The following is a 25,796-nucleotide window of genomic DNA, read 5'->3' as shown; positions in this document are numbered from 1 at the left end:
AAAACGTACCACATTATACAGAAAAAAAACCTTTATTTACCTCCAAACAGTAAACAACTTCACAATATCCCTAACAAGATATCAATATGTGTTTTTATACATGACTTTGTATTGCCCCAATATTAAAAGCATACTTCCTGTGTCATTTTTGATCTTCTCCACTCCAAAAGCTATAGATTTTCATTAGAAAACATTCCTGCTCAAAGCGAATCAAACAAATATTCACAAAATGATAAATAAAATAAAAAGACAAGCAACCAAACATCTGCAGTGCATCATTACCTGACATCTGGGTCACTAAACTTATATGTATAGTTCCTATTTTCACGGTTGTGTTCCACAAGTGTTTTACCTTCATAACTTGAATAAAAATATAAATTAGTCCACACAGCAACTTCAATCTAATTAAAACGGCAGCTGTGAATCTGTGGAATGTGCCAAAGTAATAATACACTTCTCATTTATAATCACTCTTTAAGGACGCTGTCTGAATAATTATACTGAAATAAAATGATTGATGATGTAAGGATGTAAAGAGGATTAGGGTCACGTGACTATTTATTTTTGTATAAATGTGACCAAAAGTTATTATTTCTTGAGAGTGGAAACACAAAATGTGAGCAACTAAAAAGAAAGTCAGATCTAAAAAATTTTTTACACGTGGGCCTTATGCTCTTTCGTTATTATGTATTTGATTAAAACTACTTTTTTGCATGTTAATAGTTCCTCCGTATCGTCTTTTAAGAATAAATAATGTTGATTTAAATAAACAAATTAGATAAATGCATTTGGAAAGTACCTTCATAACAATTATCTAGCCAGCTGACAGCTGATTACACCGTTAATTACAATGTAATAATCAATTGTTTTTATCTATTCATTTATCCATTAAAAACTTCTCAAATGGGATCATTTTTCCTGACATTTTACAGAAAAACAAAACAAAAATAAATAAAATGGAAATTATTCATTTCATGGATACTTAATAATAAAAGAACCAAGTTTAAGAATTTTACAGGTATTCATTTTAATATAAAAAGGACCATTAATTGAGGCAGATTACATTTGTATAACTTTTTTTTATACTTTCCATGTTTCAAAGTCTTATAGCATCCTAAAAATGTAAACGTTTTAAATCACTTTAGAGTTTATGAATGCGTTGATCACGGATTCAGTTAGTGTTTAGTTATTCCTGTGGCACACTCCAAATAATCCACATCATTTGGCCACCTGCTGTTTTGGTCGTAATGCTTTAGTGTGATCACGTCTGTGTGGATATATGCTCTACTTCATCTCGCTGGACAGTGAAGGTCACAGCAAAAGTGTGTGAAGCAGTAGTGTGTGTTTTGCCACAGAGAGAGGCTTAAGTCAGAGATGTATACAGTACAATACGGCTGGTCCCAACAGTCCACCCAGCAGCACCCCCATTCACTTCTAATGGGGAAAATACCCTAAAATGCACCTCTATGAGGGAAACATGAAGAAAACAAACTGACCAAATAAATGAGAACATCCTCCTTGTTCAACACCTGAAGGAAGAATAGAGTGATACCAATTGCACAAGCCACAGATGCAAATGTTAGCAAAGGAAGGAGATCAGTGTTAATCAGACAGTGCTTTGGTAAACATTTCTCTCTGAAGAAAGGATTCAAAGGTTCTCATCGGCCCGTATGGTGCGGCGATGTAACTCGCTTATAACGCATCATCTTTATTCATTAATCATGAATTCCACAGATTTACCGAGGGATTCAATGATCACATTCTCAGAAACTGTTAAGATATTGCTCATAAAACCACCGCCCGTCCCATTTCTATACTTAAAGATATGTGGAAATACAGCAGTGTATGCACACAATGTTGTATAGGGATCCTATATTGCAATATACATTCAGAACAGAATAATTTAACAGAGATTTAATGCCTAAGAAGATTTTTAAAATAGATTTTTTAAAAAACATTACACACACATTGAGTCCGAGGAGGTGGGAGTGGTCTGATGCATTCACCCCAACCCACCCCCAATCGCTACAGTGCAACTAAAATCCTTGGTTACATTTTTTAAAGGAAGCACAGTCTTTATGGAGGAATACCTCACCATTTTGGGAAATGCGCTTTCTGTACGAGAGATGGTTGAGATCAACATTGCACTCAGTGTGGGGGCTATTAGCCTAGCTTAGCATTAAAGACTGGAAACATGGGGCAGAAAGCTTCACTGCCTTTCTTTCAACGTTATACCTGGTTTGCCTCTAAATCACCACATATCTCATAAAAAACAAATGTTTTTTTACAAACAAAGTTCTACCTGATTCGAGTAATGACTTCAAGAAGAATGGAGGAGAGGATTGATTTTACATTTCTGAAGTAAGGAAATTCTACTTTCCAATCCTGCCAGGATTTATCAATTTTAAGCACCACAAAACAAAATTCTACCCTATTGTACTCATATCGAGGTTTAATACTTCTATGTTGTGCCTCTACTGGGACATATTTCCTTGCTTTAATGTTCATAAAACCTCTGTATTCTTCTCATACTGGCTGTACTGCAGCACCTCTTTTCACTCTCTGTCTGAAACCAAAAAGACTGGTCTGATTGGTCAGTTTAAAGATGTCCCAGCCCATAGCTTATCAGAACATTTACATGCACACAAACCTACAGTATATAATACACTAGAAGAAAGGAAAGTCAGAAGGCATACGAGGGCCCCTTTAAAACTGTAATGTTAGTTTTTTGTAGAACTCTTAATTAGTGAGTTTTAATGTGTGTGTTAGGCAGATTTGAAAAGATGTCCTAAAATGTTGTGCTTTTAACCTTCCATCTCCAGCTACAGAAAAGAGTGCTATAAATCTTATAACCCAGTTAAATGGAACATTAAGCGCATTTCCCAAATGTCCAACTATTCCTAAAAATCCTTTTTGCACTCTCTGGTAAAGCTTCACCCAATGCACCCCTTAAATAAGCAGCAACCATTGATCAAATCTACATCCGTACCTCATAGAAATCTAATTTGTTCATGCTAAAGGCTACAAGTCACATATCTAGTTTTGCATATATTTTCTCATAGCTTAAAAGTTTTTTTCTTTTCCCCAGCAGGTCACACAAGTAGTTAGAATATGTATTAGATATTTATTTAGCTAAATATTTTCAGTATATTTATGTACAATCCATTAACTTGAGTGCTGATGCTCTAGTTTCTGCGTTAACATGCCTACTGTCAATCTGTATTGACTTGAAGTTGTGCTAGTTATTTAGATTCAGACGAAACCTAAAAGCTAAGAGTTCACGCTGTGGAGGAAGAGAATAAACATGGCTTGATTCAGCAGGAGCCCAGAGCTGGACTTGCGTACATGCTACATGTTTTGTTATGCTGTGAGGTTAGGACCATTAAATAGAGCATAGTATATAAAACAGTGTGGACAGTATTCAGACGACCCAAACAGAAAGACGAGTGTCCACAGTCCATGTGCTGTAGCTCAGGTCTCTGTGCCCGGCACGTTGGGCCCAGTTTATGCTGGTAAAAGCTTCTTAAATTTGTTTCTTCAGCTAAAGTCAGTGCAATATTTGCCATCCACAGGTAAACCCCACATCCATCATCCACCTGCGCTGAGAAAGCCATGTGCTCAGGGGTCCGTTTTGTTCCAGAAAACATTTCAGTCTGTACGTTTTTAGGATGGGGACTGCCTGCTTGTGTAGCATGTTGACATTGATGTGCAGGTCCACGTAAAAAAAGCAATGAAGCAGCCTATTTTTTTTATTGTTGTTGATATTGTGTGTGTTTTTTTTACTACAAGGTATTTCCAAGTAGTGTGGAAAGTCACCAAAGCCGTGGTTTTTGCGCTGGTTGGAAGTCGAATGAAGAGTCGGCAGGATGACGATGAAGCCATACCTAATAGTGTGTGTGTGTGTGTGTGTGTGTGTGTGTGTCTGTGTGTGTACAAGCTTACACAAACTTCCCAAACCATCACACACTCTCCAGTCGTCACCCAGCGAAGCAGGCGGCCTTTCACTCAGCCTGGGCGGCAGGAGCTGGGGGGAGCATGCCCCTCTCTCTCAGGTGGGAGTGCAGAGTGTGGAAAATGCCCAGCTGCTGTTCGGGCTGAAGCATCAGCAGCTGCTGCAGCACCTTGCTTGGGTTCGGCCCCCTGCAAGACAACAGTGACATGTGAACCCAGTGGAAAGTGGTAGGGACTATGGCGTTACGTTTACAAGAACGCAAGGTTAGAAGTTTTTCCAAAAGTCTCCAAAAGTAAAATTGAAGCCAGAGCGTTCAGCTACCCAGCCCTTCTTCAGTGGGACCAGCTTCCAGTTAGTGTTCGGGAGGCAGACACCCCCTCCCCATTTAAGGGCAGGGCTAAGACTTTTCTTTTTGATAACCTTGAACCAGCCCCTAGTTATACTGTCAAAGGCTCAGACTGTCGAGGGACTTCCACTTTGCATCTTTTATTTTGTGCATTTTCCCCAGTTGAATCAACACAAACTAATCACATTTCCAAAGTTGACCCCAACCTTCTCGCATAATTGAATGTTTACCATGGATGGCATGGCAAAAAAGGCACAGAAAGAGGGGTAACTGACCCAAGCTGCATGTACTACTACTACTACTACTACTACTACTGACTGCTAGACATCAGAAAGAGCCATCACTGCTTTGGTGAAGAATCACACCTGATCCATAACAAATGTCCTGCACTCGTTTGCTCTAGGTGTGCTAAAAACAGATGAAAGGCATTTAGCTGAATCAGGTGCTAACAGCTTTCTTAAAGTTGAACAGAAGTGGGAAATAGTGGACATGTCAACAGTGTGGGGACAGATAGTGCTCGTAATGTGAAAGCGGCACCAAGAACACTAACAGATATCATAAGTGGCTCTCCATGACAGCGGCAACTCATCAACACTAAGCTGGTATTATAACGCATAACACCATCTGATTTCTCCTAACTGTTTGTCATGCATTTCTTTATTACAGCACCACACCTGTTTTTATTTCCCCCCAAAATACAAGTTAATACTAGTGTTTTAAATTTGGGATTAATCAAAGATTATTATTGGGATTAAGGGCGATTATACCCTTAATGTATATACACTGTTATTTTATATTTTTACATTTCACTTAGAATGGTTGTCATTTTTCTATCTGACAAGTTGTTTGCACTGATGCCAGAAGTCTATCATTTTCAAATTATTGTTATTTTATAGTTTATAACAAATGAAATACAAACGTATACCACTTTTAATAACTGCAAAGGTGCTGGTAACATACCTGATGAAACTGGCTATATAGACGTGTGTGAAGGTGGCCATCAGGTACTGACAGTCGAATCGATCCATGATGCCGCCGTGGCCGGGGATGGTGTTGGCAAAGTCCTGCAGGAGAGCAGAGAGCAGGCGGTCACTACATCCGATCTCAGGTACATGCATCCGTCACTCACCAAGAGTATCATTTAGTCTCTTTATCATCGTCGGTTTTTAAAAACCGACGTGTGTATATATATATATATATATATATATATACATACACACACACACACTTTGTCAAAGTGGAGCTGATTTTACATAAAATACTGGGTTCATTAGTAGTACACTACGTCATATTAGCAATTAATGCATTTTCATATGTAATAAGTAGCTAGTAACATACGTGTAGTGAAGTAAAAAGTGAAATATTTGACTCCCAGATGCATACGGTATGGTGTCACTAGGGGGAGATATGACTACACAAACACTGCCTGGCTCAGTTGTTGCTGTGAGTTTACAGACAGGTGGTAGGGCGCAGTGGCTGCCCAGAGGCAGCCAGCAGGAGGCTGCAGTTCCCCCCCACATCCTGCAATGACTGAGTGAGTACCAAAGCACTGCTGAGCGCCCTGTCCCTTTAAGGGAAATCTCTGCTCTTCACTACAGCTGGTCCAGCCGGTTTCTGAAAGCTTGTAGCTTAAGGTGGAGCTCCAGACAGTTGGGTGCTGCATGTGATTGGTGTTAAAATAATGAAAATGATGGTGGCTGACAGGGGCAAACAGGTTAAAAACAGCCCAAACCACTCCTGTTTAGAGAAACACCCTGCAGTTTCTAAAACGTGCCACAACAAATGAAGAAACATCTTCGCCACCAAGACAACAAATGCACAACATGCAGAGAACCCTTTCCAGAGTGTTTGCAGCGGTTTTTTATCTGCAGCGTTTAGCATTTGCAACGCCTCCTTTTATGCTGCGTATGTTTCATCATTTGCATGTGTTCTGGCAGATTGGTATTTTTATTTTTACATCTCTGTGAAAGTGCAGCTCATTTCTCCTTAGGAAAGAGATTTGAGCTGTTGTAGCACATTTGCACCCCTGGGACATCATAGGAAATAATAGCAAACATTGAATGAATTTTGGGAAATGGACTGTAGCACTTTTTCCATTCATTACGACCCTTAAAAGCACAAACACAAGTCAACATTCACCCATATTCACACAGAGGTAGACGCTGCCATACAAGGTTCTACACACTCTCTCTGGGGCTGGGAATTGAACCACCAACCTTCAGAGTAGAAGACTCTACCTCACATTTAAAGTAGCCCCTATGTGTGCCTTAATGTATGACACAGTTCACACAGATGTTTACGAATAACGTGTGATAATAAAATAAAAATGGTGCTGGTAAATCCCAGCCCATCAAAACAGAATCGAGGGTAGATGCTTCAACAATAGAATGAGACATAAGGACAAGAGGAAAAAAGCAAAACAACAATCCTAAAAAAGGAAGGTAAATCAGAGATTAAGTGTGTGTTGGACAAAAGAAAAGAGACAAATGCTTTACTTTGATTTTGAAGGCTCGCTTGAAGCCGCTGGCAAAGAAGCCGCCGAAAGGCCCGATGAGAGAGCCGAAGGAGGAGAGGAAGACGCTGTGGATCTGGAAGGGGTACAGGTTCACCGTTTTCTATAACAGAGAGAGGAGGAGATGCATGTGGTTTGATGGAAAACACAAAACACTCATTCTGATCTTCTCTCTGTCCAGATATTGATATTGTGGGAAAATAATCTAAATAACAGCAAAGTATATCAGGATTTATCAGAATGAGAAAAATAAATGATTCAAAAACCCCAGGAGAATATTGCTTTTTGTGACAGTTGTTCCATTATAGAATTGATCAAATAAAAGATAAATGAAATACAATATAATGAACTCGTACCCTTTTACTGAAGTAAAAGTAGCAATACAGAAGTGTAAAAATACTCAGCTACAATCAAAGTCCTGCATTCAAAATTCCTACATTTTTTAAGTAAAAGTATTATCAGCAACATGTACTTAAAGCATACAAAGTTGAAGTACTAACTCTGAAAAAATAAATATGTCATTTCTTATTATCTTTATTATGCTCTGTTGATAGTGTTGCATCAGGTAGCATTTTACTGTTGTAGACAAACAAAGTTTTCATTCACACATTATTGATGTTACGTACTTTTTTGTACCTTAAACAGTTACATTTTTGGAGATGTGATGTTATAAGTTTATTATATGTTTTTAATGCAAAATCTGAAAAGTAACTTGTTTAATAAAACGAGTGGAGTAAAATAACTATTTCCCGTTTAAATGTAGTGTAGTAAAAGTATTAAGTAGCATTAACTGAACATACTCAACTACAGCACAAGTACTTCAAATGTATATTCAAGTACAGAACTTTAATACATGTACTCTTCCACCACTGTGTATTCTATAATATAGGAAAAAAGAATAAGATACATAAGAATTATAGATAGATACAAAGTCTGACTGCATTGCATTTAATTTGAATGAGCTCAAATATAAAACAATTGTGGTTGATCTTAAGAAATCAAACATGCACACTGGGAATAAGAGGGATTCAGCCACCTTTTTCTCTCCTTATAAGTCTTTCTATCGTATTATCTATACACTATTTGAATGTATGTATACATACAATAATAGAATACACTTTTCTTTTCAAATGGTCTTAGTTGATGCGAAACGTCTTACCCATGATAGTATGTTCTGTAGCCCAGCAGGGAGCCTGTACTCCTGCATCACAAATATATCGGAGGGCTCGCACTCCACTGTAAAGCTGTTGGTCTCACTGTTGAAGCCCACGGGACACACAAAGTACTGGAACTGAGACAGCAGGTAGGCCAGCTGAGGGAGACATGAGACACAAGGGTGAGATCAACTTCCAGCTCAGTGGGATTATTGAAGAACAATAAATCAAAACATTTGTTGAGGTCAGGATCATACAAAATGAGGACATTCCACCAGCCGCAGGCTTATTAATATCTCTAGCTGATGGTGAAAGTGGTCACTAAACATGTAGGTGCTGCAAAAATTATTCTCCCTCTTGATTTTATTGTAAAAACTAAACAAAGCATTCGTCGCTAAGACTGAAAATCGAGACCATGTGATGGTGTGTTTTCCAAGCACTCTCTGGCAGGGTGAATTATGGGCAACTGCCAAAAATCACCACCAAAATATCTCATACATCTGGGCAAGTTTCATATGAAGAATTTTCATATGAGAACATCTCAGTCTGTTCGAAAAAAGAAATAATTGTAAAAGCAAATCAAGTGTACTCACAATGAAGCCAAAGATCACTGTGGCGAAGTAACCACCGATGAAGCCCTCCCAGGTCTTCTTGGGTGAGAGCTGCAGGGTGGGGGGGTGGGGGTTGGAGGAAGGAGAGAAACAGAGGCTGTCTTTCACATCACCATGATATCAGCCTCACCAAAACCTACATGTGATTTTGAATGAGCTTCGGGTTACTGAACAGCCATCCTATAACTTCTCTCATTATCTCACCGTGGAGTTCAAGAGTTGGAAAATCTACTCGTTTAAAAAATGGCTTTTAACCCAGTAGTGTTCAATCAATTTGAGAAAAAGTGCATGTAATGGTTGATTTCCAAAGAGTTGCATGTCCGAGTCACAACCTGGATTTATTTATTTATTAGAAACCAGTCTGTTTTGGGGTTGATGGCTATAACCCTGAGATGCTATAACTCTTTATCAGGATCATATCATTAAAGGTTAAAGTGCTGACGTCTACCTCCCTCTGTAAACGTAAGTTGTACCCCTACAGAAATCCTCTAAGTCCAGTCAATTTAATCTCGTCTGTAGAAACTTTGGATTCCTGATGTCTAAAAGTGTCCCGGTAAAGAAAAGAAAAATGCGCAAAAGAAGGAAACAGTTAAAGAACGAGAACCGTCTGAACATTATACTTATAAAACCGGATAGATGGATAGATACAGAGCTGCCAACATACACGATTTTGGCGTAGCAGATACGATTTCCAGGCCCTAATTACGCCGCTACGCTTGACTTGAATATCCTACGCATTACCCAACAAATCGAAAAATGAATCGTGTAGCTGGCAGCCTCGTGCCTGTGTTGACATCCAACCAGCCCTAAAGCTCACATATAAGCAGTGGCGGTGCGTCAATAGTGGGCGCCGCCCACCCTGACTTTTTGAGTTAAAAAACGTTATATATACAACATAATTGAAATAAGAAATGTACCGTGTTTATGGGTTAAATGTGTATGGGAGACCACTGTCAAGAACCGCTAAAATGTGTCCGGACATAATATATTGCCATTCGCCTTTTCTGAGAATAGGCAGGTCGGCTACCGTCCGTGGGCGCCGATAACATGGGAGTCTATAGGAGAGCTTATACTTTTCTCAGTCATTTTAGCAAGGATAGCTTTCATTGGGGGATGAAACTTAGATTTGCGCCCACAGCCAATGGCATTGTTTCTTAGTTCAATGTGACATTCTTAGATACGCGATTGGACTATTTCGGCGAATCAGCATCGTTATCATTCCCTAACCACAAGCGTAAAGAGCAGCACCGTAGCTAGCTGAAACTTAGATTGAGTGAATATGGCGACATCGATGGCTGAGAACTCCGTGCAAGCTCTACTTAAAACACCGTTTCATCGACTATCAGATGTCGAAAAGAAGAAATTGAAAGACTTGGGACCCGAGCGTCCGGATTTAAACATTCAACAGACGACCACTGATCGCGGGAGAACCTACACTCGGACTTTCTCCTCAAACTTGTATGCTAAGCGGAATTGGTTAGCTGGTTGTACAGTGAGCAATGCCTTTTTTTGTTTCCCTTGTCTGTTATTTCAAAGTCCTGGGACTGAAACACTTTGGACTACAACCGGGATGAAGGATCTAAAGCACTTCACACAAAAATGTAAGAAGCACGAATGTGGCCGCAGCCACCTAACAACTGTCTTAAGCTAAACCTCTAAAAAAGTGCTATTTAAACCGTGCCGCCCAACTGCGCCCCCCCCCCCAAAATGTTCACCAGCCGCCACTGCATATAAGCCGTTATAAGAAATTTGGCCCTTGCGTTACAAAAAAGCCAATTGGTCCGGGGGACTTCTTTTTGTAATACCCAACCCGTTACCCGGATGCTATGGGTGTTTTGGCCTCCCGCTGTTGAAAGAAGAAAATTTTATTCATGTTGACCGGCCCCTGCGGGGAGCTCGTAGCTGGCTTTTAGAGTCCGTTTTTGTGAAAAAAAATGTGAAGTCAAAAGTTTTATTAAAAAAATAATTCAATTGGCCCCTTTTCACATTGACAACCCTTTAAAAACAATGATTTTAAAACGGGGGAAAAAAAAATAACATCGGGTCCCATAAAATAAACTATCAAAAAATGGGAATTGGAAAGCTTCCCTTTTAAAACGTTTAGGTTATTTAAGGCTTTGGGGTAGTGATAGCAATAGATAACTATAGCAACCAAAAAAAAACAAATTTAGCTGCACAGTTTAATTTCCCAAAATCAGCCACCCCAAAACTAAAAAAAAAAAACTTGGGTTTAAAGTGATCACAACGACTTTTTATGATGGGTTTAAAAGGGGTGAAAGACATTAAAAAATCCCCTGGGAAAAACTCGGGAAAACAATGAAAACTTGGCTAATATTAAAATTTCTGGGGGCCCTTTTCCCTTCGTCTGAAATTTTTTTGTTTTATTTTGTGGGAAATTTAACGGGGTAAATTTTATTATGGTTACATAAATCAGTAAAGATTTATTAGTAACAGTATTACTGTTAAAATTTTAAAATGGGGTAAAATCCATAAAACATCTTTGTAAAAAAAAGCAGGGAAAGGATTTTACAGGGGGAAAATTTTTTTCACTTGCATCTTTGTTACAGGGCAGGGGGGAAATTTTAAAAGGAAAGGGGCCCAATTTTCAAAACTCGCTTTGTGAGGGGTTTTCTCAAATTTACGTGGGCGCCGCTCTTTGCCTTACCCCGCTTGTCTCCTCGTCAGGTCCCGGGAAATTTAAACAAATTTTTGGGTTTTAAAAATTTTTTAAGGGCATTGGAAAACATACAAAAATTTTCATTTATAGCACAGATAATAGAAAAATATTTAATTAACCCGGTTTTTTTTATTATATAAATTTTAAAATATTGTTGTTTTTTTATTTTTAATTTTTAAAGGACCAATGATAATTCGTGAATTTCACTAAAAGCCCCCGAAATCCCCGAGCGAGCTGCAGTTGAAGTCTTTTCACAAATGGATGGTGAACGTACTTGGGCCCCCCAGAAAAAGCGGCGAAAATTTTTGAAAAAGGGGCTTTGCTAGAATTAAAAGGGAAATGGCCGCCCCCAAACCCGGTCGAAGCCCGGACGGCTTCCACGCTTAGTTTTGTTTTTGTAAGACAGTTTTAGCGGGGAGGCATGGGGGCTGACACAAGTTGAAAAACACATCAGGGCTGCTAAACCCCACGTTTTATACAAGGCGGCCCGTGGAAGCTACAAGGCCCCATCGTGGGCTTCTTTAAAGGTTGACAGTGACCCAAAAACCCGGGTCATAAATGCCGAAGTGCTCGCTGTGGACCCTTTTTTTTGGTTTGGGAACCCCAAAAATTCCCGGGCGCGGGGTGGCCGAAACAACGGGCCCCTGGTGAAAAAAAAAGTTTCCCCGGGCTCAAAAAAAACGCGGAAGGCCCCAAATGGCAAATAGCCTCAAATTTATTCCCCAACCTTTTTAGTTAGATTTAAATTTTTCTTTTATACTGTCCCAATACACTCAAATCTGTACCCGACTAATAAACGTTACAGTACTGCCCCGGTGTAAACTGATTTAAAACTTGCAAATTTTTTCATTGTAATTTAAACCACTGATAATGTACTTCTAAAAAACATTTTTCATTTTATGTAAAGGGAAAAAAAAAAAGCCTAGGCCAAATTTCCCCTCAGAGGGTTAAAAATCATGAATTTTAATTCTGCAATTCTGTGTTTAAACAAAAGTATAAACATGATAATACAATTTCAATATTTTTTTATTTCCAAATTTCAGGAAAATATGGGGCTGGGCCCCACAAAAAGCAGCGCCCTTGTTGGAGCTCTTTCCCGGGGGATGCTCTGTGTCACGGAAGGCAAGGGGGACCCGCTCCTACTCCCTAGCCCCCGGATGGGAGCACCGACTTATTGGGACTGAAAACTGAAAACCTCTTGTTGTAAAACTTTTTTCGAGGGCTTGGGCAGGGTTTTGGGCAGTACTCCCATCCTTTTGCCAGAGTGTCCCTGAGGCCCTCTATGGGCAGGAAATATTCAAAATCATTGACAATTTAACTTGAGAAAAAGTTGCCCTATCCTGGGGCAACTGCAAAGAGTTTTGGGGGAGATAAAGCCCTGGTTTATGCAGGGACTCAAACTGGCAAAGGCAGGGTACCCTCAACAAAAAAAAAAAAAATCAGTTTTATGTGGGTGGGATGCCCGTGCCATCTAATTCATCTTTTGGGGTGCAGAAAAAACTGCTGCCCAGGGTTCCCGTGTCCATTGGGGGGAGCTGGTGGAAAATTTACTTCTACCTAGACAAAACCAGCAAGAGGAAACAGGGACTGAAGAAATTTTTAGGATTTTGTGTGGAGTGGGAAAAAAAAGATTTTTTAAAAATTTTAAAGGTTTTAAAAAGAGGGGGGCCTCTTTAGAAAAAATTTCACGCCAGGTTTTTTGCAGCGGGGGCCGCATTTTCTGCAAAAACTTTTAGTCAGAACAGTTTTGGGCACAGCCCGCAAGGACAAAAACCCGCAGACAGCAGCAAGGACAAAATTTTCCCCCCCCCCCCCAGTGTTAGCAAGGGCCCAACAACCCCCAGTAGCGGCAGCAAGGACAATTCCCCCAGTTTGGGTTTTGGGGGGAGGCTATCTTTTTTCCCAACAAAACCCAGCCAATTTTTGTTCCGGGGAAAAAAAACACCCCAGCTGCAACCACCCCAACCCAAGACTTTCAACGGGAAAGCCCAAAAACATCTAGGCCCGCAAACCCCCTCGGGGGGGCCCAAAAATCTAGCACTGACCCACTTTAGCCCAAGAAAACTTGCACTGCACCCAAATCAGCCCAAAAACATCTTGCGCGCCCCACACTCAGCCCAAGACAACTACCACTACACCCATCAGCCCAAAAAAATCAGCACTGAACCCCTTTAGGGCCCAAAAACATCTAGCAAATGCACCCACTCACCCAAGACATCTAGCACTGCACCCACTCCCGCCCCAAACATCTAAACACTGCACCCACTTTAGCCCCAAAACACGGGGCTTTCCCCCACACCAGGCCCCAAGACACTACCCCCTACACCCACCAAACCCAAAACAAATAGCAAGCACCCCCCTCAGCCCAAGGGCATTTTGCAAATGCAACCCCCTCAGCCCCAAAACATCTTCACTGGGGCCACTCAGCCCAAAAACAGGGGAAAAAACAAGAGTGCAGGGGGGCATGTCAACAGGGGGGCCCCAAAATTTCCCTCTTTACTCCCAAAATTTCTAAAATGCGGTCCGCCGGGAAATTTTATGAGGGCCCAAAACTCTGCTGCAGTAGGGGGGAAACCCCCAAAACAAATTTTCCCCCACAGGACTTTGACCCAACCGCTGAAAAACCCCTTGGGAAACCCATTTGTGAACCCTAAAGGGGATAAAAGCAGTGCTAAGGTTTACCCGGGAAAACCCTTCAGGGAACCCAAACAACCCGAAGACAATTTAGACCCTGGGTTTATTGGGCCCAAAAAACCCCGAGGGGCCCTTTATAAAGATCCCCAGCTTTTAGGGGGTGCAGCTTGCCCAGGTCTTCAGCGCTGTGCGGGCATTCTACATGAAGGCTGTTGAGTACATGGTGAAGAAGTTTCCCTATGATGACCCAGTGATAAGGAATGCTTCTGTGGCTGACATGTCTGCACGGGACAGCGCAGACTTCAATTCTGTGAGGTACTTCACAGGCAGATTCCCCTGCTTGAAGATGAGTGCTGAGGAGATGGACAAGCTTGAGGGTCAATTCATGACCTACCAAACCGATGCTCTGCCAGAAAGCATCACCAGCTGTGACAGACCAGACACACAGTGGCACTTGATGAGTCAGCTGAAGGATGGAAATGGCCATCTCAAGTACCCTTTACTCTGCAAGGTAATGCTGGCTATCCTCTGCATCTTCCATTCCAATGCAGACTGCGAACGCATCTTCAGTCTTGTCACAAAAAACAGAACAGAGTTCAGACCTAGTATGGGAATGGAGACCCTGAGTAACCTCATTACCCACAAACAATTCATGGTGGCAAAGGGGTCTGTCTGCTACAAGCAGGCGTACTCCAAGACAACTCTTGCCAAGGCCAAGTCAGCAACCTATGACCATCTAAAGTGAGAGGTTGATGAGATGGTCATGTCACAGCCAAAGGTTCCCTTGAGTTGAACTCTGTTCTAAAAAAAGGCTGTGTAAAGGTTTTTCATGTGTTATTGTTCAGTATTGTTTCATGATGAATTCTGTTCGGTTAATAAAAATATTTTTTTGTATGTTGGTGTTTAATTGTGTGCAACAGTACAGGGAAAAGGAGAAATTATACACGAAAAACATATGAAAACAATATGACCTAGATTGCATCTCAGAGCATGTAAAGTCTCTGGCTTCTGATAAGATAAGATAACTTTTATTAATCCTGTAAGGGAATTGCACATGTTATAGCAGCAGGGTGATAGGAAAAGGAATAGGGAACTATATATACATACAATTTACAGTAAAATAATAACAGTTGAATACAAAAGATAAATAGAAATAAGTAAAGTAAAAATGAAATAAGGGGGCATTCAGGGGGCTTCGGCGGACCTCGGACCCCCGGCTTTGAAAAAAAATTTGCCTCGCTACGCTCGGCTTGCTACTATTTTCTAAAACACAATGTTGGCAGCTCTGATAGATACTTTATTGATCCCAATTTGGGACATTTTTTGCATTGCAGCAACATAAAGACAAGGCGTTGTAAATTACAATAGAAATAAAATAGCATTAAAAAAAAGTTGCAAATAAGTCGAACTAAAAATGTACACAAAATATAAAGCAGGAAGTTATATGTACATTAAGTGTGTAATGAATGGATTATTACATAGAATATAAATGTAAAACGTTCATTGTGACATATTTTCTGAATAGAGAAAATCATCTACAATTCATCATCCTCTGTTACTGTAACCAAACTCTACACATTTCCTTAAGCCTCTTCAAGTAGTGCAAATCCTGAAAATAAAACAACATCGGACATGATGTGGTTTACCTTGATCAGTGGAGTCCTCCCAAAGAAGAATCCAAACAGATAGGCCATGATGTCATTGCAGATCACAATGGAGATCGGGACAATGAACCTGGAAACAGGAATTTAAACATTAGGGAAGGAAGTACAACAATCAATAAGTAGAAATCTGTTGAATTGGCTGGAAAATGAAATCACTTTAAATATTACTAAACATTTCTGTTGAAGCAGTTCAATAAAACAGAAAAGGGTTTTGTTGTCCTGATTGAGTCACTTTCTGTTGCATTACTCATTAAAAGAACCTGTATGTAGAACACGTTCCTCTGGTCTGTCTGCTTACCAGATCTTTCCTTCAAACAGGTTCTGAATGACAAGGTGGGATTGAGTTACCACAATCAACAGGGTCACATGGGTCCAAGCAAACTGGAATGGCAAACACAAACAACAACAACACATTGTCACTGCACTGAAATGTGGCAACGCCTGCTCAGAAGTCAGCTTGTGTCAGAAATAGTGCAAATGTACAAACAAAAGTGTGAAGAGACGGGACAAAGCAATCATGAGAGTGTGAGAGGGGCGGGCAGAGGATTGAGAAGCGTTGGCTGGACATATCCACAACTAGAATCTTGGGACACAGGACTGAGAATTTAAGCTAAGAAAGGGCCTTCATCCACCATTAAATATTATAATACGATATGATAACCAGACTGGGAAGCATTTTGAACTTCTGGGTTTGTGAAAATGTAGAATCAATTCCATTTCATTTTAAAGTCTAAAAAGTGGCAAATCACTTGGATTATTAAAGAAATACAATCCAAATAAATAATTACAACTATAATAATACATTTAGTTAAAAACACAAAATAATCTTACATTAAAATATAATTTTAACATGAAAATTAAATTAGTAAAAAATGGAAACAAATAAAAGAGAATATACAACAAAAAAATAATTAAAGCCGTTTTGCAATCGTCCTGGATCAAATTCTACATCGCTACATAAACAGTAAACTGTGTCACTGCTATGCTGGCTGAAGAGTAGAGACTTCTAAAAAGGTAACATCAAAGCACAAGTTGAAATTACATTTTCTCGGAGGGACAGAGAGTAAGAAGCAGTGGAAGGGGATGATAGGAAAGTGAGCGGTGTAGTAGTGAGAGGGGATTGATAGGAGAGTTAGAGTGTAGTAACTTGGGTTACTTGGCTGATACACACCATATAAAACTGCAGGCGGTAATGTTTCTTCACTAAACTCAGCACAAACATGCAGAAACCTGTGAAAGAGTACAACATGCTGTCAGTTTTTACTGCAAGTTGTCAAAAAGTATACGGTAGATTAAACAAATATGCATCACATTTATCACATTGTCTACTAAACACAGTATGGAGAGGGTTTGTGTGTGTGTGTGTGTGTATACAGTTTGTGGGGGTGGGAAGCATGCCTGTGTTTTAACAATTCATTTTCTTTCTTGAAAAAACACAAGAATTAGACAATTGAGATTGTAAAAGGGGCCTTATTCTGCTTTTTGGGCGTTTCCCTTTCCTGTAGTGTGATATATAGGTTTGTGTGCACGTAAATGATCTGCAAAGGCTAAAATCACAAAGTTATGAGTCATAATGACATCACTGCACAACACTTTTACGCTTCTATTGGCTAACGCCCAACACGTTATACATGATCGGCTAAGGAGCGGGACATCTCTAAGCTGTTTACGAATCACAACAGAGCTGGCCAGCTAACCAATCAAAGACTGGGCTATGGTTTCAGACAAAGGGTAAAAAAATACCTTTTTGAACATTAAAGAATGTCACAGTAGAGAAACAAAATATAAATATCAACCAAAGAAATGAAAATAATAGGGTCCCTTAAACACTAAAGTGATGTAAATTTGAAATGTAATGGCTATAAGCTCCTGTGTCGAGTTTTTTTGAAACCTGGGAATAAAATGAAGAATAAAGCTGCTGACAACAAATTGAGAAGATGCTTTGCAGAGTTTCTCAGAATGTCCCTGGGGCTGAAACCGCAGCTGACGTCTGTCTGGTGGACTGTAGATCAGCAGCACTGAGGAAGAAGTGTGTTCACCCAGACTCCAACCCAACCACTGGGAGAAATCAGTAAACAGATCCTCTATTTAACCTATTCATGGTTCATTTAGTAACACATACTTCAAACTAATTATTGTCACATTTTTCTGTGTTTTTGTTTATTGAAAAAAAGAGAGTTATCTCATATTAATGAATAATGTTGTTGTTTGCCAAACTTTGATGAGGTGCTTCATGACGTCACGGTTTCTAATAATATAAAAAAATATATTTTAGATTTTAGACAATGTTTTATGTTACTTGTATCTTCACAGTATACAAATCTACTCTATTTTATCTATTGCTTGAGACTGTCAATCATAGTAAGAATTATAATAACACAACTCTATGTCTCTGTCAGATGCAGCTGATCTGTAAGTAATGACAACACAACTGACTGAAAGTATTTTCCACATAGGGGCCCTTTTGTGCTTCATTTCAGGGTCATATTTGTATTTTGTCTCTACTGAGACATGTTACAAAAAGCTCTTTAATTTTCACATACTGCCTGCACCACTTTTCACCCTCTGTCTGAAACCAGAGCCCAGTCTGCTCTGATTGGTTAGCTGGCCGGTTCTGTTATAATTGGTCAACTGCTTTTTAGATGTCCAACCCCTAAGCCTATCACATACAATTTGTTGGGGCACTAACCAATAGAAGTCAAGCATGTTAAACTTGAGGTACAACAAGGAAACCTTTTGAAAGGTGGACATGAGTATTGGATATCATCTGGTTTACACTATGTCAAATTAAGAAGAGCAGAATCATGTTACATGACAGCTATTAACTGCAAGGCCGCCACCTTTAAAGCTCCCCGCTATACATAATGTATCATAAAACAGCAAGTATTAAACAAAATGATTTTAGATATCTTCAGGAACTTTAAGTGTGTTTCAATTGTTGTTTTTTTCCACCCTTTATCTTCTCATTTGCGTTTTTATGGCACATCCGGCTGCAGTTTACCAGAACAATAAACCATCTTATCAGTACAAAGACAATAAATCCCTTTGTGAACTCATAGTTTATACTCCAAAGTCTTTGTGTCTCTTTTAGTTCTATTTTCCCCCCAGTAATTTCTGTCTACACCTTTCTAGAAACACATGCCTGGTGAACTCTAATCCACCTGGAAAGATTAGAAGCAGCAGGGCCAAAGGGCGTGTGTGTTTTGGAGATACAGCGTTTTCTTGGAGGCGAGACCCACCTGCGAGGTACAGAGCGAAGGAGATGAAGCGGTGATAGCGAGAGAGGAACTGCAGAGGCTCCTCCCTCTGCACCAGAGCCCCAAAGTAATCTGCCAGAGTTTCACCATAGAAGAAGTAGTTGACGCAAATCAGGAAGTACCTGAGGAGATAAAACACAGGGAATGAGTATTTCCTACAGCAATGTTTTCCTCAGTATGGACACAGGATATTCTGTTTTGGTTGATCTGAAACTGTGTGTCACTGAATGTCTAGCAGAGTTTCTGTACATTGACCTCCTTTGTATGAGCGTCTGTGTTATGAGATTGGCCTTAGTGCTTCCAACATGGCAGTGATCTTTGCTCCCGTGTGCGTGCACGTGCGCACACACACACACACACACACACACACACACACACACACACACACACACACACACACACACACACACACACACACACACACACACACACACACACACACACACACACACACACACACACACACACACACACACACACACACACACACACACACACACACACACACACACACACACACACACACACACACACACACACACACACACACACACACACACACACACACACACACACACACACACACACACACACACACACACAGGAGAAAACCCTTCCACAGTGGTGGGTCGATTTTTAATATTCACAGCTAAGACTTGCAGACGAAGCTGGCCTGACTCAGCGTACTACTTGAGTTAAATGTGTGCCAGAAGAGGTGCCACTTTCATAAAAAAGAAAACATCAGACTGCTTTAGGCTTTTTAAATATCCTCGCACATTTTACAAAAAGGGCTCGGAATAAAAAGTAATATTGGCAAGTATGTTTTCACATATGAAGAATTTGCTTTGAGGTAAAATTGTGCCTGATAAGACACAGAAAGAGCGATACATTGTAGGAAAGGAGAAGAAAAATAGTACTTTTATAACATATTACAAATAAGTAACATATTCACAATACATACAGCGAAAACTAAGTACAGTAAAAAATACTATCCAAATACTATCATTTAAAATGGAGAGCTGTGCAGATAAAAAAGAAAAAAGATACCTCTGTGCAAACCTTTGAGAGGGGTTTGTAAGATTCCCAGTAGTTAAATGAACATGATTTGCTCGCAATATGTGCATTTATGTAAAGCATGTAGGGCTTACTATTGTTTCTTTTTCTTTAGACTGGAGTCGATGTGGGACTTGAGTTTCTACATGTGCAAAAATCACACAGTTTTATACCTTAGTTTAAGGAAAGTAAAGTATTTTTCACACATTTTTGGATCGTTTGCCTTCAGATAGTCCAGTATTATTTGATCCCATTTCAGCAGCTTTTTACATTGAAATTCAACTAGTGTTTTCTTGAGGTTTTTTTCCCCATCTGGGCCATATGACCAAATATTATCAAACTGAATGTATAGACATTTCCACACTAAAACAAAAAAATATTTCACTCAATAAAATATCTAGGATGGTCTCAGAGCAAGACCATGGTCTGCACATTTTAAGTCAAGCACTAGCTGAAACAGCACTACAGCACAGTTCCTGTGAATGTACTGCATTTTTACTCGTTTAGAAAGGGTAAACCATTGTCTATTCATAATACATCTACAGTATATCTGCTGTTCACCGTGAAATCAATTCTCCTTACCAGCTTAGTGTCCTGAACCAAGGCAGCTCATAGGAATGGTACACTCTGTAGCCAATAGTGATGATTTCCTGGAAACACTTGATTTGGACAGTCATGACCTGGAACAGAGCAGAAATATGAGAAGCCTGCGTCTGAGAAACAAGCCAAGAATCTGACCGTAGGAATCGTATAGTAGCTACAGTATCAATCACCATCACTTACAATTAATATAAGAGCGACGGGTCCCATATAGATGATGAGGAAAAAGCCAGAAATCATGGCTAGAGACAGAACTCCTCGTATCCAGTAGTTCTTCCATCTGCGGAGAATGGAAACAGGTTTCAAAATGACTTCCTTCTGAAAATTCATTTATGCTTAATTTGCGTTTTCATTCCAAGTTACATGTCTATATTACCAGTCATAAACAAGCATGAAGTTATAAGAGTAGATCATGATTAGCAGAGCCATTTAATTAACAGCGTTTTTATATCAGCTACATTTGTCAAAGGCTATCGGGACATAGAACAATATACGTTCATTGCAGGTTTTATAACTGTGTAAAATGACTAATATTTAGCCATGAGTGATTAGGTAGTTTGGTTTCTTAAGAAGCCCTTCGAGTCTTTCACAATATGAGGAGTTATCACGTCACGCTGAATGCTTATCAAAAGTTTTAGAAGGAGGGAAATGCAATAAACATATTTGTTAGACCTAAATGGTATGCATTATATTGACTACGTTGAAACTAAACATTGCTTATTGCGAATAATAATGAACCCTTAAATAGGCTTTATTATTATTCTTTTTGGGGTCTGTAACATAATGACATCACCATGTAACACTTGTACTCGTATCCAACGCATTGAACATGACAGGCTAAAGGGCGGGACATCTCTAAGCAGCTGATCCATCCGACAGAGCCGGCCAGTTAACCAATCAGAGCAGACTGGGCTCTGGTTTCAGACAGAGGGTGAAAAGAGGTGCTGCAGAACAGGCAGTATGAGAACGATAAAGAGCTTTTTGAACATTAAAGCAGGGAACATGTCCCAGTAGAGACACTAAATACAAATATAAACCTGGAAATCAGCATAAAAGGGCCCCTTTAAGGTTGTTACAATTCACCTTGAGAGGGGCATGAATGCATGTACAAAATGACATGAAAATCGTCCATTCTCGTGAAATTCCAACAGGACCATAAATGTGAAGAGGCACCATGGATATCTTTACCAAATTTGGTGCCAATCCATCCATTTTCTACATGCGACAAGTGAAAGCTAGCCAGAACAAAACGCCTTTGGGCTGTGCATTGTAAAAAATATGGCTATCGTTAGGTATCATAGAGGGGCTTATATTCTATTAATGTTAGTATAGTGCAATTCTTTAAGCAGAGCTTGATACTGGGATTTTTTCAAATCAAATTTTAGGAAGAATGTCAAATTATAAACAACAGACCACCATGTATTTAATAAGAGTCAAAAAATAGAAGTATTCCTGCTAAGCTAAAGGCTGATTTGTGTTTGGTGTGATGAAGTTTAATTGTCTCATATACAGAAGCTGCTTGTTAGCAACCTTTTATGACACACAGAAGCTTCGTACGTTTGAGCGTGGCATCTACTGTGTATTTTAACGTCTTAGGAAAAAAATGTAAAAAATCTCTCAAGCTTTTGTAAACACAGTCCTCATTTCAGGCATCTAACCAAAAACACATTCAAATAAACTTTGATGAGGTCAGCGGAAGTGATAAAATGCAAACTCATTTCTGTATGATATGTTACTAACCATAATATTCCATAGTTATAAATCTTCTGGATCTAAACAGCATTTGCAGTAGTAGGCCAACTACCTGCCGTGAAATAAGCATTGGCAAAAATGTGGAATGCGACCTCATTCCTCGTTTTTTTCACAACACGTCATGCAGAGTGAGTTGCTGTGAGGCAAACTGCTGCACTGCCTGAGAGCAGAAAACAAAAGAGAGGAAACGGCTATACTCTGCTCGGCAGCCAAGCAGGGCAGGGAGCCTGGTGCCTCTGTATGAATGGAGAAGAAAAACAGCTGCATCATGAAAAAAAAAGGGCTGCTTCTGCTTCCAGGCAGCGCTGTGGGCTCGCACTGTCTCATCATCACACCATCGCTCAGTCACTTTCTCTCCTACGCTCCCTCCCTGCCTCCTCTCTTCGCCGCCATCTATTCATCCTTCTTTGCCGTGTCATTTCGCCCGCTCCATTCATCCCCCCTCCTTATCTTTACTCCATCTTCCCCATCCTTCAACCACTTTCTATCTCTCTCCATTCCATTTCTTCCCCACCCCCTCCCCTCTCCCTGCAGTCAGTTCACCCACATGTCTCTCTGCAGCACAGAGGATCCTATGGCACTCAGGATTAGTGCTTCCCTTCCTCCTAATGAGCCTTTAAGCCCTGTGACCTGGCAGTCGCTCGTTGGTCACACTCTCCACCTATTATCCGTATATCAAACAGGAACTCGCTCGTTCATCGGGTTCAAGGTGCTGCTGAACTGAGGCACATTGCCAAGTGTGACAGTCCTGAACTGGCAAGACATGTTTCCACACTACAACAACATATACTGTGAAATAATAGTTATTTTAATGATAGTCTACAAAGCATTTGTTGAAATGTATTGTGTTTTTTTTAACGGCCTAGTCCGGTGGCCCACAGGTGCAAATGGGCTACAGCGGCCATAAACACTTCCATTAGGAAAATAACAATGCAAATATAAAAACACAAATGTGCCAAAACACATCTTCACCAACTTGACAACCGCCTTTTCAAAAGCGCTGCATAAACAAAATAGGGGCCCTATCATTTAAAACTTCTAAAACCTTCAATGCAACAAAATATAGATATTTTCCCGGACACAGTGAAAACGTTAGGGACAAATAGGTACATGTTTATAACATAAATACCAGAAAACATTCTAGTGAACTGACTTTTACCAACAATGAAACCTGACAGAACAGGTTGTCAGCACACCTTGGCTGGTTGATCTTCAAATGGACAGCTGATTTGTAGTTTAACCACCAAACTGAGTTACTATGTCCATGTTGTTTTCATATACAGCCCCGGAAAAAATCAAGAGACCACTCCACATTTGATCTTTAGCTCTACATGTATGGCAGCCATTCCAGTGTTTGTTGAATTCCAACACAGAAATGTTGTCAGTAAATTATACAATACAGTTAAAAAATATATATATAATTTAACTCCAAGACAGACCTATAAATAGTGAAACTGGAGAAACGGATAATGCTGTAGTGGTCTCTTAATTTTATCCGGAGCTGTGTAGATCTGTGAGTGAGTCTTTTGGTTTCCTTGCAACTGCATTTCCTTCCCTGAATTATTACTTTGAGCGTGTTCATACATCTCTGAAGGAATCTACTCCAATTAACCTACATGCACAGGTGAATGATGATCCAACACTCATTTCATGAAAGGAGTGAAAACTGCATGTGACAGCAATAATATCGCTGATGTGCATTTTAACCTGACCTCAGTCTTCATTGGTTTGAGGTTTATAAAATATGTAGGACATAGGACACATTTTAGAACTGGTTCTGCATTTTTGTTGGCTTTCTTGTAATAATAAAGAAATGACCCACAATACAAACATTAACTTTTAGTTATTTTGGACTCCCATGATGAGTTACAGTTTATGAGTTTCACTGGCTCGTTATCATGGGACAAAGGCTATTAAGCTAAATGTGTGTCTCAGAAAACATAAACATAGACTAGTAAGGCTAACTGTTAATAATAGATCAGGCAAAGAAACAACAGTTGGCACCCGTCCCTTGTGATTCACAGTGTGTACCTGGGCGGCAGGCCCTCCAGAGCTTTGTTCAGGTATTGTGGAGTGTTATCTGTGTCCGCTGTGGAGAGAGGAACATCTGGAGTGTCTGCTTTGGAGTCACCGTCACATTCTCCGTCTGTGCCCAGCCTGTCGTCGACATCTGCCTCCTGTCGGGACACACAGATATTCAAAACACTGAGGTTAGAAAACACAGATAAAGAAAAAAGTTGAGCAGTGAACACAAAGTGATCACAGAAAAGACGAAGGACACATTATCGTGCTATCAAAAGAATGATTTACACTGAGAGCACTTTGGCTATGCAAATGACAAGTAAATGTTGAGCTAGTCAAATGATCCTTCATTGGCATTGGCAGTGGTCAAATGCTGTTTATCAAAAGAAATACACTATGTCCTCTTTCTTCCAAGAAACAATGTGTGCTATTGATTGATATAAGTCTTATAGAAGCTTGGTATTAAGAGTATGACCGTCGGCTATAACAATGAGGAGATAGACATTGAGCAGTTTTCTTACAGCTACTAAGAAATACAACATACACCGATCAGCCATAACATTATGACCACCTGCCTAATACCATGTAGATCCCCCTTTTGCATCTAAAACAGCTCTGAGCCATCGAGGCATGGACTCCACTAGACCTCTGAAGGTGCGCTGTGGTGTCTGGCAGCATACGTTAGTAGTACATCCTTTAAGTCATGTAACTTGCGAGGTGGGGCCCCCATGGATCGTACTTGTTCATCCAGCGCATCCCACAGATGCTCTGTGGGGTTGAGATCAGGGGAATTTGGAGGCCAAGTCAACACCTTGAACTAGGAACCTCAAACCATTCCTGAACAACTTTTTCAGTGTGGAAGGGTGCATTAGCTTGCTGAAATAGGCCACTGCCATCAGGGAATACCGTCTCCATGAAGGGGTGTACTTGTTCTGCAACAATGTTTAGGTAGGTGGTACGTGTCAAAGTAGCATCCACATGAATGGCAGGACCCAAGGTATCCCAGCAGAACATGCCCAAAGCATCACACTGCCTCCACCAGCTTGCCCTCTTCTCATCCTGGTGCCATGTCTCCCTCAGGTACGCACACACTAAATAAGTAAGTTCAGTGACATCCTAGAAATCACGCTGGCCGATACTCGCTGTACCTGTAGTTAGGGCTTACGCTGTATTATTTTTGTCATGACTCTTTTTTAGCCTGGAGGATATGGTAGTCCAGTTTTCATGACTTTGTTAATCAGTTAGAAAGGTACAAACCTGCCTTTTAGTTTAGGGGGGGAGGGTCTGGGTCCTACGGCTCTTGGTGTGGCTGGCCCAGGCTCCCTCCACCTTTTTTTTGTTCTTTTTTGCCAGACCTCCAGACCTCTATCATTTAAGTAAACTTGTTGTAAGAAAAGCCCAATGAAAGCATATGGTGGGTGTTAACTCTACTTGTTTTTGCGCCTTGAATCTATGTTGTGGTTCACAGCGTGAGCCACAACATCCAGTCCATTCTTCAAATCTTCATGACCAGTGTTGATACCATCCAGCGGAACACTTTTACAAAATGCTCAAAGGCAGCG

At 40.2% G+C, this 25,796-nt stretch overlaps 1 protein-coding gene across 1 annotated transcript in view; it reads right to left on the bottom strand.

Annotated features, from left to right (window-relative positions):
- Window positions 1-13: 13 nt before the first annotated feature.
- Window positions 14-25,796, bottom strand: part of cds1 (CDP-diacylglycerol synthase (phosphatidate cytidylyltransferase) 1) — a 37,587-nt gene continuing 11,804 nt past the window's right edge. Inside the window, exons 2-13 of the mRNA XM_063896658.1 lie at window positions 24,244-24,389; window positions 20,644-20,740; window positions 20,443-20,540; window positions 18,790-18,929; window positions 16,722-16,780; window positions 15,849-15,931; window positions 15,533-15,620; window positions 8,558-8,626; window positions 7,970-8,122; window positions 6,794-6,913; window positions 5,259-5,362; window positions 14-4,140 (exon numbers count right to left, since the gene is read on the bottom strand). Of these exons, the coding sequence (XP_063752728.1) occupies window positions 4,002-4,140; window positions 5,259-5,362; window positions 6,794-6,913; window positions 7,970-8,122; window positions 8,558-8,626; window positions 15,533-15,620; window positions 15,849-15,931; window positions 16,722-16,780; window positions 18,790-18,929; window positions 20,443-20,540; window positions 20,644-20,740; window positions 24,244-24,389 (1,296 nt within the window). The 3' untranslated portion in view covers window positions 14-4,001. The remainder of the gene's footprint in view (window positions 4,141-5,258; window positions 5,363-6,793; window positions 6,914-7,969; window positions 8,123-8,557; window positions 8,627-15,532; window positions 15,621-15,848; window positions 15,932-16,721; window positions 16,781-18,789; window positions 18,930-20,442; window positions 20,541-20,643; window positions 20,741-24,243; window positions 24,390-25,796) is intronic.

Source organism: Eleginops maclovinus, chromosome 12 (genome assembly GCF_036324505.1).
Source record: "Eleginops maclovinus isolate JMC-PN-2008 ecotype Puerto Natales chromosome 12, JC_Emac_rtc_rv5, whole genome shotgun sequence".
Taxonomy (NCBI): Eukaryota; Metazoa; Chordata; class Actinopteri; order Perciformes; family Eleginopidae; genus Eleginops; species Eleginops maclovinus.
Note: the sequence above shows the minus strand (reverse complement) of the source record. Positions and strands in the feature narration are given on the sequence as shown.